Raw genomic sequence first — 14,105 nt, 5'->3', positions numbered from 1 at the left:
ATAACCATTCTTGGGCCGGGATAGCCTGGCCACAGTCGTTCAGGTACTGGTGAGATCTGGAAGGCCACGATGGCCTTTGGGCCAGAGCTTCCTGAGTTTAAAAATGCGAGGGATGGTCGTAGAGTCTCCTGTTACTTTCATAGTTGGGGTGCCTGTAACAAAAGGGTAAAAAAAATGCAGCTCCTGAAATCTGTCTTCTAAAGAAGCACTGAAAGCATACAAGCCCAGATGGCCCCAAATAGAGCTAAAAAGAGGCCACATTCCCATGCACCCTGGCTTTGCATTTGTCTCCGTCTTTCAGATCTCACTGTGCTGAGCCAATGACACAGACAGCAGTTCCTTGCTACACCTTTGCTTTTAGAGAACCGCCATGCTGGATGCAAAAGAAGACACTACGGCACAGCCCCTGTACCACTTGCGTTTGTCTAGAAGAGGGAATTTTGGCTGGTGTGGGTTAAGAAGAGCCCTGCTGGATCAGACCAATGGCCCACCTAAGTCCAGCATCCTCTTTCCCAGAGTGGGCAGCCAGAGAAGATTTATGTAACTTTAAAGTTGACAACGAGGACATTGAACTTGTCAAGGATCTCTGCACAGTCATTAACCAAAATGGAGACAATAGTCAAGAAATCAGAAGAAGGCTAGGACTGGGGAGGGCAGCTATGAGAGAACTAGAAAAGGTCATCAAATGCAAAGATGTATCACTGAACACCAAAGTCAGGATCATTCAGACCATGGTATTCCCAATCTCTATGTATGGATGTGAAAGTTGGACAGTGAAAAAAGCGGATAAGAGAAAAATCAACTCATTTGAAATGTAGTGGTTAAGGTTGGACTACGACCTGGGAGACCAGGGTTCGAATCCCCACATAGCCATGAAGCTCACTGGGTGATCTTGAGCCAGTCACTACCTCTCAGCCTCAGAGGAAGGCAATGGTAACCCCCCTCTGAATACCGCTCACCATGAAAACCCTATTCATGGGGTCACCCATAAGTCGGAATCGACTTGAAGACAGTACATTTCATTTTTTGAAATGTGTTGGAGGAGAGATTTGCGCATACCATGGACTGCGAAAAAGACAAATAATTGGGTTTCAGAACAAATTAAACCAGAACTGTCACTAGAAGCTAAAATGGTGAAACTGAGGTTATCATACTTTGGACACATAATGAGAAGACATGATTCACTAGAAAAGACAATAATGCTGGGAAAAACAGAAAGGAGTAGAAAAAGAGGAAGGCCAAACAAGAGATGGATTGATTCCATAAAGGGAGCCACAGACCTGAACTTACAAGATCTGAACAGGGTGGTTCATGACAGGTGCTCTTGGAGGTTTCTGGTTCATAGGGTCGCCGTAAGTCGTAACTGATTTGAAGACACATAACAACATAGGAGGCTGCCTTACACTGAGCCAGACCATTGGTTCATCTTGTTCAGTATTGTTACCACTGACTGGTAGTGGCTCTCAAGAATTTCAGACAGGGGACATTCCCATCCCTACTTGGATCTGTCTGCATACAAAGGTCCCCAGTAGCTGGAAGCTTGGAGGTAGACTGCCCCGAACATGCAGGTTCCATATAAACATTAAGGTAAAATCTTTATTTTGGACAGAATTTTTAAAAATGCAAAAATAACTCATTCCTTTGTAACGTTTTGAAGGGGGGGCTGGTCCTAACAAAGGTAATGATGCTGTTAACTTCTGGTCTCTGCTTGTCGCTTTTCTGTTTCTCCTTCAAAGGGTTAAATCCACTGAGCTCGGCTTCCTAGAATGGTCCAAAAACTTTGGATGCGGGAAGTAAACAGTGACGACAACTTCCTGGGTCCTTCCTCCTCCTGGCATTAGAAGCTTGCAGAAGACGGACAGGTGAGTGACCGAAGCTTTATCCGTTAAGCTAGGATCATGCATAGAAATATTTTTTTTTCTTTTGTGTAATGCAAAAAGCCATTTAAAAACAGTAACCTCTCCGATGTTGTCTTTCTATAAGGCTACACTCGTAAGCGGACTTGTTAGAGATTAAGACCAATGAGCACAATGGATGGTTCCCACTGTTAGTCATAGAGCCATTGAAATAAATGGATTTAGCAAGATAGGGAGCTGCCTTATAAGGGGTCAGACCATTGGCCCATCTAGCTCAATATTGTCTGCACTGACTGGCAGTGGCTGTATAGAGTTCTGATCTGGACATTCCTAGCCTTACCTGGCGATGCTGGGGGTGGAACTTGGGGCTTTCTGCAATGCAAAGCAGATGCGCTACCAGTGAGCCAGGCCTTTCCCCTATACCTTGATAACATGAAAAATGAAAACAGCTGGTATAGCACAGTGGGGAGGAGAGCCTGCCTGGGAGTCCAGAGTCTGTGAGTTCAAAGCCCTGCTCGTGTCTCCTGGGTGTCAAGGGCCTGCTGCCTTGATAACATAAGCCCACTCATTTCAATGGGTCTACTCTGGATATGGCTAACACTGGATATCACCACTTCTGAGTAAATGTGCGCTGCAAATGTCTTTTATTTTTCAGAGGCACGTTAAAAATTTTGTACTATAAAATTACAGGGAAGAATTTTTTTCTCTTTCTAGCTGTGTGAGCCATCACCTGAAATGATTGTTGCTTACAAATGCTGCTGTAAATAGTCCTTGTTTTGCTTAATTTGCATACATTTAGGCATCAGGAGAATTGTTGTAGGCTGGGAAATATATATACAGGAAGCTGCTTTATACCATTGGTCCATCCGGCTCAGTATTTTCTACACTGGCTGGCAGCAGTGGCTCTCCAGGGTTTCAGATGGGACATCCCAGCCCTACCTGCAGATGTGAGGGATTGAACCTGGGACTTTCTGCATGCAAAGCAGATGCTCTGCCACTGAGCTGCATAGGAAGCTAATTTATACTGTGTCAGATTATTAGTCTAGTTCAATATTGTCTACACTGACTGGCAGTGGCTCTCCAGGATGTTCTACCACTGAGCTGTAGAACTATTTCTTTACCGCCTTCCACTTATAGGAACAAAGGAAGCTTTGCCTTATACTGGGTCAGACCCCTGGTCCATCTAGCTCAGTACTGTCTACACTGACGGGCAGTGGCTCTCCAGGGTTTCAAGGCAGGGGACATTCCCAGCTCTACCTGGAGATGCTGGGGACTGAACCTGGGAACCCACCTACATACAAAGCAGGTTCTCTATCATGGAGTGATGGGTCTTCCCCATATAAGTACATGGGATGCATCCCTATACCAAGTCACAGCATTGGTCCTTCTAGTTCAGTATTGTCTACACTGACCGGCAGCAGCTTAACAGCATTAACTGGTGACAACACGTTATTTGTTGTGATGCTACATGGTGGGAAACTGAAAATAGATTGTTTTCCTGGAGCGGTATGAAAATTCAACATGTATCCCCAAATAAAAGACATTCACAACGCCATCCTATGCACATTTACTCAGAAGTAAATCCTCTTGCATTCAGCGGGGAAATCTGTTTTGAAGTGCAGCCTTACAGGGAGACAGAGGAAAACACTTGCCAGTGTGGGACCCATCAGTGCAATGGTGACCTTGAGGCTTTCCTGTTGTCCATGAAGCCTCTAAGCTTTGTGGAATTTGCTCCCACAAGACATAGGGATGGCCACCAACTTGGATGGCTTTGAAAGAGGATGAGACACATTCATGACTATCAATGGCTACTAGCCAGGACTGCTATGTGCTACACCCACTGTCTGTAACAGTAGGATTCCTGCATTGCGCAGGGGGTTGGACTTGATGGCCTTATAGGCCCCTTTCAACTCTACTATTCTATGATTCTATGAGTATACCTCCAAATGCCAGTTGCTGGGAATCACAGGTGGGGAGGGGCTGTTGCACTGCTGTCCTGCTTGGGGGCTTCCCAGGAGGCATCCGGTTGGCCACTGCGAGAACTGAGTGCTGGACTAGACAGGCCATAAGGCTGAACCAGCAGGCTCTGCTTAACACCGTCCCCCGGCCCCCGTTTACTGCTCCCTTGGTCATGACATGGTGAAGGTAGTTACATTTTTCTCCCTTGAAAAGTGCATAGAACTGAAGGAGGACGTTGGAAGAGTGACTCTCTTTCCCCCTTCCTCTTTCAGCTCTGTGATGAATGTTGAGCCTCAGATTCATCCTACTGGATCCGACTTTTACCCAGATCCCTTGGGAAAAGCTGTGTGTGTTCGTGTGTGCACGATTTCTCTCTTTCTGTCTCTTGACGGGGGAGAGGGGGTGATGCCCATGGCACTCACTTCAAAAATCCCAAAGTGCTCATGGGACAAAAAAAAAAGATAAGGACAACATTGGTTGGAGACATTTTCATCAGGAAAGGTCCCCCTGCTCTATTATCTCTCTGGTTCTCTCTGGCTCCAGCAGGGAAATGGCAACACAGGAATGGAGAACAGGGACCGTTTCCCCAAGTTTCAAGGTCCTGGGAATTAAGACGGAGCAGCTGGACCCAGCAGGACCTGAGCAGCAGGGGGGACTGGAGGGAGCAGAGAAACCCCCTCATGCCATCGAGGCCGAGAGCCTGAGGGAGCGGGCCTCTCCTCAACAGGTGAAGTGGGAACCAGAGGAATGCCTGCCCATTTGCTGGGCTGCCCAGTCTCAGGAGTTTCTGAAGATGGTGCGGCCCTCTCGCTCAGAACAAGGAGACTTCCACCTGAGGAGATCCACGCCGCAGGCTGACACAAAGTCATTTCTGGCTATGGCTGGCCATGGCCAGTGGCCTCTAGAGGGGAGGGGGAGGTGCCTCTTGCCAGGACTTGGTGGAGAAGCCCTCCCGGCCTGCAGCCAAATGGGCTCCAGAGACCAAACGGATCACGGGGATTTCACCAGGACAGAGGCCAGTTTCCAGCACTTCAGGCTCTTCCGCTACGAGGAGGCTAGGGCCCCACAGGAGGCGTGTGGGCGGCTTCGGCAGCTGTGCCATCGATGGCTAGAGCCCGAGAGGCGGACCAAAGAGCAGATCCTGGACCTGGTGGTCCTGGGGCAGTTCCTGAGCATCCTTCCCCGGGAGATGCAGGGCTGGGTCCGGGGACAGAGACCAGCCACCTGTTCCCAAGCAGCAGACCTGGCAGAGGATTTCCTGCAGAGGCGGCTGAACACCGAGAGGCCGGAGGAACAGGTGAGGAAGCATTTCTGTGCAGGGCCGGCCCCAGGGATGCCGGGGCCCTTGGGCACCTTCCTGCCCTGGGCCCTGGCACCCGCATGCATGCACACCCCACCTACCTACCAGGCGGGCAGAGGAGTGGGACGGTGGGCGAGTGAGCAGGCAAGCCAGCGGGGGGAGAGGGCGAGCAGGTGGGGGGGAGGGTGAGTGAGGAGGGAGAGTAAGCGAGGGGGGGTGGGTGGGCTGGAGGGCAGACAGGCATCTCCTTCCCTGCGATCCGTGGCAGGAAGCCTGCCGCAGAAGGGAAGCACTACACCACCATAACGAGGGGCCCTTCAGGGGCCGCTGTGGGCTGCGGAGCCCTTCGCCAGGGCCCCACCTGACCGCCCTTTGGAGCTGGCCCTGTTTCTGTGTCCAAGCCAGAGTATATTTTTATAACAGTATTTCTAGGCTGCTTCTTACTCGTAGGAGCAAAGGAAGCTGCCTTATACTGAGTCAGGCTATTGCTCTGTCTAGCTCAGTACTGTCTACACTGACTGGCAGCAGCTCTCCAAGGATTTTGTATGGAGCTGTCTCCCAGCCCTGCTTGGAGATGCTGAAGATTGAATGTGGGACCTTCTGCCTGCAAAGCAAACATTGTGCCACTGAGCTACGGCCCTCTACTTAAATAGGGACATAGGAAGCCGCTTATACTGAGTCAGACCACTGGTCCATCTAGCTCAGTACTCTCTACACTGACTGGCAGAGGTCCTCCAGGGTTTCAGACAGGCAGAGCTTTTCCTAGCCCTACCTGGAGACACCAGGGATTGGTCCTGAGATCTTCTGCATGCAAAGCAAACCACTGAGCGATGGGTTTTCCCCAAAGGACTAGGTACGAGCATGGCGCGCTTCTCTATACCAAGTCAGACCATTGGTCCATTTTGTGCAGTATTGTCCCAGCTGATTGGCAGCTGGTCTGCAGGGTTTCAGGCAGGGGGTCTATCCCAGCCCTACCTAGAAAAGCCGTTAGGGATTGAATCTGGAGTTTTCTGCATTCATAGCGGATGCTGTTACCACTGAACTATGGTCCTTTGGGAGTACCAAAGCAGTTTACAACAATAAATCATAAAACATAAGTAAAATGTGGACGTCAGTTGGGGTAATCAGTGTGCTAAAATGGCATTAATAACCTTGGGGTGCCTCAGCAAACAGATACATTTTTAAAGTGCACTGGAAGTGCTTAACAGTTGGTGGCGGAGTAGTCTCCAAGAGAGAGGTCATTCCGTAGGGCAGGGGCCACCACAGAGAAGGCTCTTTTCCATACCATCATAAGGTCTGCAGGCGAACTAGCTTGGGGTCCTGGCCAGCTGCCTTTTGCAGAAAAGGGGCCCCTGTCAAGCAAGTGCTGCTGCTGCTGGTGGTTTTCGAAAGTGTGAGAACTTGCAGCTTGGTCTTGAGATCACGTCTGCAGATCAACATGGTGTTTTTAAAAAAGGAGAAAATCAGAAACAAGAGAAGAGGGGGCCTCTAAGCTGCACTAAAATATCATTTATTCCACTCAAAGAAGTTTCAGAAACCCCCTCCCCTTTGTCAGGTGAAATAAAGCAATGCTCTATATTGATCCATTGCTCTGCAATCGAGCACCAAGAAAATTGTACAGCGAGTCACATCGCTTTGCCCAAGCATCCAAGACAAAAAGTGTATTTGAAATGCACTGGGCTGAATAACTGATATTTTAGTGCCCTTTTCGAGGTTCTCTCTGTTAAAGACACTGAACCATGTCAGGGTTTATGTGTAGTGTTGCTTTTCTCTTGATCAGCTGGCAAACTTTAACCTCAGGGTTACCCCAAGTGGTTCTGTAGATGCTGGAATAACTGCATTGTAACAGCCTTGCATTTAAGTAAGAGTCTGACCACCAGAGGTGAGCAGGAATAGAGTGCAAGCGAGCAGGGTGGCAGAGGGATGGAGCACCCTGTCCCTCCACTGGCCCAGCACTGAAACCAAGTGGGTTGCTGTAGGAGAGAAGCCCCTCTATTCTGCACAACCAGCATAGAAATGCAAGCTAGTGGGGGGAAAGCTTTTTTCCCCAAGCTAGTCACTTTTTTGGGATCATTTGCAAGGTTGCATTGCAACAAACCACTTAAAAGTTGAGAAGGGGGCATTTATCCCTCTTGATTGTTCCTGTTCCCCCTTGTTGCCTCAAAAGAAATCCTCTCTGCTCCTTCAGGAATTGGAGCCCTACGAGGAGGTCGCTGTGGATTTCCCCGAGGAAGAGGATGCCCAACAGTGCCCAGAGCAAAGAGGACTCATCTTCAAGGAAGCCAAGCAGGAATGCACTGAGGATGGCATCCAGCAAGGTCAGGATGTGTGTCTAACTGATGTAGTTTATCTGAACTGGGGTAGCCAACGTGGTGCCCTCCAGAGGTCATTGCACTGCAACTCCCATTAACCCCCAGTCAGCATGGCCAATGGTCACGGATGATGGAGGTTGTAGTCCAGCAACACATAAATAAAATCGATACAGTGATTGCAAACTCGCTCTCCGAGTGTGGATCTTTTTGTAGAAATTCAGGCAATCTCTAGCCCTCGTTCTTAATGTTACAACATTCTTACAGTGATGGAAATGATTCAGGGAGGGGAAGGGAGTAGCAGGGGTGTAGTCATCTGGGTCCCAGGGGGGCTTAGACCCCTTCCTTTTTTGGGAGCCAGGTCCCAGCAAGGTCTCCAGCGTCCTACAAGCCAATCACCATGAATGAGGAGTGTGTTAGCCCCTGAGGTGTCTCAATGAGTGTCAATTGCAAGCAAGCCATTATGAGTTCCTGCTTCAAAAAGTCAAAACAAGGTATGGAGAATGACAATTCTGTAATTGCAGAAGACGAGACAGTGAATCCTGAGGATAGCATCCCATCTACATCATCAAGTGTAGGCACTGAACTCAGTAATTCAAGCAAGAGTGAGAAAGGACAGTCAAGTGGTGACAGTGACAGAGAAGCAGAAAGCCGTATTCAAGCCGCCAGATAATTTTATTGGCCCCCACCCCACCATGGCACAGCTTTTGACAGGTGGGTTGGCCTCTCTACCTGTCAAAATCCCTTGCAAAGCAATTTTGCACAGGGAACTCGGTCACACAGCCAATCCAGCAGGCTTGAAGCCTATGGCAAATTTGCTCTGTGCAGAGTGAAACTCTTAGCTTGACTTCCATATAGCAGACACTGAGTCTGGCAATTAAGCTACACCTTGGCTCCTTCTGCTACAGATGCCACTTTTAATCCCCCTCCATATTAGCACACAGAAATGTAAAGTTCAAGGATAAGTGTCAGGCATGGTAAATATATTTATCAAACAGTTAGTTTGGTTACTGTAAACTGCCCAGAGAGCTTCGGCTATGGGATGGTATATAAGTACAATAAATAAATAAATTTAAAAAATAAAATAAATGTGATTAATCAATAACATAGAAGCATTACAAAATAGATTTGATATTGTTACAATTCCAAACTATTGATGCAGATCTGAGAAATGCTATTAAATCATAATTGCCTGAATCAACAAGGCTATCTAGAACGCAAGCAAAGGTGATAGGTGCCTATTAGGAATGACAGATGCTCAAAGGAAGGGGTATTTATACTAAATCTTTCCTTTGAAGAAGATAAATTTATGATGCATTCCTAAACATTTCTACATTGCTAACTTTCTTAATTATCAAAGACAAAGCGTCATTGTACAAAATATCCAGCTACATGAAAGACTTTGATATATCATATCCCAAGGTAACATACATTGCAACTTCGTAACAGTTTTGATTAAACATAGTCTACTATCGTCAAAGAGAAATAATTATAGGCACATCTAATAGAACTTCATGACATACAAGCAATTGCTATTTTATTATCAAAACCCAGATTATATTATATTGTGAACACAGGTTACTTAGCTAATCTACAAATGTGGATTAAGTTTAGCCAAGAGTTTTTTTGTTTGTTTAACAGAAGGAAACGCAAGTGCATGTTCAAGACATGGGAAGTGGTGATGTCCCAGTTTGGCTTATAAATCTGGTTTATAAATTGCAAAAATGGAAAGATGCCTTCTATTCCAAATATAATGCTTTTAATTGGGCTGCATGGGGGTAAGGAAAATCAGCTATGGGGCCTGGTCCATTGTCTCTCGAACCCGTCAAAATGGGTGCAGAACTGGGTATATCTGCCACAAGCTACCAGCCATCACTGATGGGTGGTGAACCTCAACCCTGCTTTCTGCAGGGATTGGCTGTGTGATTGAGTTTTCTATGGGGAACTCAGTCACACAGCTGATCCGCCCTTCCTCTACCTGCCCTTCACCTGGCATCACATATGACATCAGGTGTGGGGCCAGGTGGGCATCATTTGAGGGGAAATATCCTAACAGGTTAGATTTGGCCCTTGGGCTGGAGGTTCCCCATTTCTACTCTAAAGATAGGGCAGGATGTAACAGCCTGTCCATACTGCGATTCTGACGTTTCATGGGAAGTCCAGCCCTGTCCAGAACAGGCAGAACACAACCTTCCAGTCCAGACAAACTGCAGCACCTCTGTCTTACCTAGACTAAGTTTTAGTTTGTTCGTTCCATTCCATTCTGTTCCTGATCTTACCTGTGTCCTTTTATTAAAAAAATATAAATCTTGCAGGTGTTGGTTCTGAGACTGAGGACAAAGAAGAGAGGCGTCATGTAGAAAAGCCCAGGCAACTAGAACCCACCGAGAGCTCTTTGCAAGAAGCGGAAATGAACACTGTACAGATTCAGAGCTATACAAGCGAATTCTTCGAAAGCAGAGGGAGAATCCGCACAGGAGAGAAGCAGTACAAATGCATGGAGTGTGGGAAAAGCTTCATATATGGGTCGGACCTCATTAAACATGAGAGGACACACACGGGGGAGAAACCATTTGCGTGTACAGACTGCGGGAAACGCTTCAATCAGAGCTCACACCTCTTTTCTCACGAGCGGGTCCACACAGGAGAGAAGCCCTACAAGTGCTTGGCCTGCGGGAAAAGCTTTGGCTGGCGATCGGGTCTTGTGAGACATCAGAAAATCCACACAGGGGAGAAGCCCTTTATATGTCCAGACTGCGGGAGGAGCTTCAGCGTGAGCTCGGACCTTATCAGACATCAGAAAATCCACATGGGAGACAAAACCTACAAATGCTCAGGCTGCGGGAGGACATTTAGTGGGAAGTTGCAGATCTCCAGCCACCAGAGATTCTGCACAGTGGGAAATTGCTGAATCCCAAACAGCGCACATACAGAAGTGCATTCTTGGGATTGGACAGGGGGCAGTTTTCTGTGTGATCTGTGGGTTATAAATCCTCAAGGAAGGGGCCATGGTGGTCCATGGCTTGCTCCATTTCCCTGCAAATTCCTGCACTGGCATTGGAGAGCAATTTCTGGTTGTAGTAAATAAAGATGACAGATTTTAAAATATATATACATATGTATATACATATATGACATGGACAGTGTAAGGAGGTATGCATAAAATGGGGTTGTTTTTTCTCAGATTCATCTCAATGGATTACAGCATAAGAATCTATAGTTTGGGTGACCTCTATAATACAGGCCCTGCGTTTGACCCGAAAGTCATGAGATGGTCAGAACTGGTTTGCTAATCTCAGGAAGACATATACCAACAGGATGAACACGTTATACGGAAGGTCCCAAATTCCAGGTGTACTCAGGAATAATCCCTTTAGCTAAACAATGGTCTGTGCCCAGGGTAAAGTTTGAGTCAGCGAAACTCACATAAGATAAAGTTCAGGTTCAATTAACACATATTCAATTTCTACAGAGGCTGCAAGTAAAGGTTTAACTCTGGTAGGGAGAACAATCGTATTACAGGAAATTCTGTCATGTCCAAAGTTGCTCAGTGACCTAAGTCATTCCCCCACCCCAATTTACAGTCAGTCCAATGAAGGCTTAAAGTGTATTTAAACTTAATTTTGAGGGGAGTTGCAGCACCTCTCGGACGGCAGCAACTTCCTCATTCTACACAACACCCCCTAAGATCATCTCAACACACAGCTTGGGACACCGGGTCAGGAAAGGGATACGATTGATATGTTTGGCCGGGTGGTAATATGCAGGAGGAGGAAGAAAGAGCCTGGCTGTCACCAAGCATGTGATCCTTTACCCTGACCTTGTGCCCTGATTTCCTTCAGGAAAGATATGCATATCTCTAGTTCTTTCTCTGGTGTGAATGTATGCAGTCTTGGAAGTAATTGGGAACAGGGGTTTATCTTATGCTATTTAAATTTAAGGAATGAATAATTGGGCTAAGCTAGACGCTGCTTGTATTTAATTGTAGTTGGAGATGCTATATTTTTTTTCCTGTTTCCTCTTTCAATAAACCAACCTTTATTGTATTCTTTGTGTGCTTTATTGGGGTCAAGGGTAAGCTTATACACACATAAGAGTGACATGCGGGTTTAATTCCAGCAAATGGTTCCGCTACACTCTCGGGTGGAGTTTGAAGTCCCAGAGAGTATATACACATGTGTGGATTCACACAGACACATGTAACAGCAGTGTGGGGACAAGCAAATGTGTATAAGCTCAGATTCAGTCGTTCAAATAAAACATAGAGACCCAGAAGGTCCATCTACCCGACAGCTTCTCTGACTGAGGTGGCGGAGGCTGTCTCGGGAGTGGTATTGGAGGAGCCCAGAACGATAGTCCTGGGTGATTTCAATGTCCATGCAGAGGCTGCCTCTAGTGTTCCAGCTTGGGACTTCATGGCCACCATGACGACCATGGGCTGTCTCAAGTTGTCACTGGCCTGACACATAGGGCAGGGTATACCCTCGACTTGGTTTTTGCTACAGAAGGAGTGGCCGAGATGGGGGGGGGTGGATGTCACCCCATTGTCATGGTCAGATCACTTCCTGGTGAAGTTTAGACTTACGGCTCCAATCCTTCCCTGCAGGGGCGGTGGACAGATTAAGATGGCCCACCCCTGGAGATGAATGTAATCTACTGGATTCCTGAATGCCCTGGGGGAGTTCCCAGTAGATAAAGCAGGTGACCCTGTTGAAGCCCTTGTCAAACTGGAATAGCGAGGCGTGTCGGGCTCTTGACACGGTTCCCCCCGAGCACCCTCTCCGGCATTGTGGAGCCCGGTCTGCACCTTGGTACACCAGTAAGCTAAGGGCAATGAAACAGGCTGGACGATGGCTAGAGCGCAAGTGGCGAAAAACATGCTGTGAGGCTGATGGGGCACGAGTAAAACATCATAACCATGCCTACTGTGTGGCAGTGAGGGCGGCGAAGAAGGCCCACTTCTCTGCCTCCATCGCACCCTCAAGTAGCCGTCCGGTGGAGTTTTTCCGTATTGTCGGGTCTGTTGACATCAACTCCAGGAAATTGAGTTTTAGACCCTTCAGAGGCCCACTGTGAATTGTTTGCAAGGCACTTTGAGGGTAAAGTTGCTTGCCTCTGTAGCAGTCTTGATGCCCCATCCACATCTACTGTAGTCCCCAATGAGGTGTCCTGTGCAATGTCTGCTACAACTTGGGAACAGTTTCAGTTCATGCAGTCTGATGACGTAGACAAGGTGCTTACGATGATGCGGCCAGCAACATGTCCTCTCAAACCTTGCCCTTCTTGGCTTATTAAAGCTTGACAAGGGGTTTTTACTGAGTAGACCCAGTGTGTGGTCAACGCATCATTGTGGGAGGGAGTGGTTCCAGCTGCCCTGATAGAAGCGGTCTGTGTTAGAATTGCTTTTTAATATTTTAACCTTTTTTAAAAAAAATACTTTTAACCTTTTTTTAAAAAGATGTCTTGAAAGCTTTTTTGTTTTGTTTTAATGTATTTTAATGTCTGTTTTTATGATGTTTTAAAGTGTTTTTAGCGCTTTTGTTTGCCGCCCTGGGCTCCTGCTGGAAGGAAGAGCGGGATATAAATAAAAAAATAAATAAATCTAAGCCCCTTCAGAAATTTCTCTCAGACCATGGAGGCTGGGACTAAAGGGAATCTGCCTCCTGATTGGGTGCCTGCTCTGAGCCGTGACTCCTATTGGTTTTCCCTGATTCCTGTATGTCACACTTCAGGTTGTTGGGTTACCAGAAATGAGATGCAGACACGAGGTTTGCTTACAAAGTGTTAAAATTTATTGAGTTTACTACAAAGCACACAGCAGGGTGCCCTCAATAAAAGTGGATCAACGATACAGCCCTGCAGAAGCTGGTGTCAGACTGAGCACTCATGCTGGGCACAAGAGACTTTTATAGCATACAGGTTGATGTAGTTACATAAATGATTGATTACTGCAAAGCATTAAATCATTGCATCTTCAACATGTTATTTCATTGATCTTTGATTTAACAAGACAACTTCAAAGAAGCACTAACTGCTAGAAAGCTATATCATGTTGATACAAATAACTGAAGCATCCTGGCATCTTCTCTTGGCAAACTATGCGCTTACCTTACACTCATCTCAAACTTTGCTAGAAAACAACTAATAAGCCACCTGCACTATCTCTTCATTGACCGTACCTTGACTCATCCACCTGCCAAGAACACTGGCAAGCTAAAATTCCTAAAAAATGCTGGGGCCCTGACAAGGATACAAACCTTTCAGGCTAAAAGCAAATATGCTTCCTACATTGGCTTTTAGCTATACATTATATTTTGCTGGTACATGGTATACACTGTACAAGGGGATTAGGCTTGATGCTGTTTCTTTAATATCAGGTATCTCTTTATGACAACAGGCCTATTCAATTGCTGATTTTTTTAAAAAAATGAGCCAGTTATTTTTTTCTGACTATTTTGTATTCTTTTACGGTATTCTAAATTTTACCGTATTTGAATATATTGTTGCGCACCTCTTTTACGTTTGCTATAACAGCAGAATTTAATTACTTTTAGAAGAAACTAAATCTCTACCAGAGATGTAAAAATGAGGCATGAGAACCCCTCCTTCCGTGAAGCCTGGTCCACTAGGGCTACCATGCTCTTATGTGTCCAGCCTCAAATAAACCATTTTTTCTTGTCT

At 46.6% G+C, this 14,105-nt stretch overlaps 1 protein-coding gene across 1 annotated transcript; it reads left to right on the top strand.

Annotated features, from left to right (window-relative positions):
- Positions 1-1,799: 1,799 nt before the first annotated feature.
- On the top strand, positions 1,800-11,470 carry LOC133381320 (zinc finger and SCAN domain-containing protein 16-like). The gene is made up of 4 exons (XM_061620305.1): positions 1,800-1,862; positions 4,359-5,112; positions 7,304-7,433; positions 9,740-11,470. The coding sequence occupies exons 2-4, from the start codon at positions 4,366-4,368 to the stop codon at positions 10,333-10,335; spliced, it is 1,473 nt and encodes a 490-aa protein (XP_061476289.1). The 5' UTR covers positions 1,800-1,862; positions 4,359-4,365; the 3' UTR covers positions 10,336-11,470.
- Positions 11,471-14,105: the final 2,635 nt, after the last annotated feature.

The sequence above is a fragment of the Rhineura floridana genome, chromosome 3, assembly GCF_030035675.1.
Source record: "Rhineura floridana isolate rRhiFlo1 chromosome 3, rRhiFlo1.hap2, whole genome shotgun sequence".
Taxonomy (NCBI): domain Eukaryota; kingdom Metazoa; phylum Chordata; class Lepidosauria; order Squamata; family Rhineuridae; genus Rhineura; species Rhineura floridana.
This window is presented reverse-complemented; position numbering and strand designations above follow the sequence as displayed.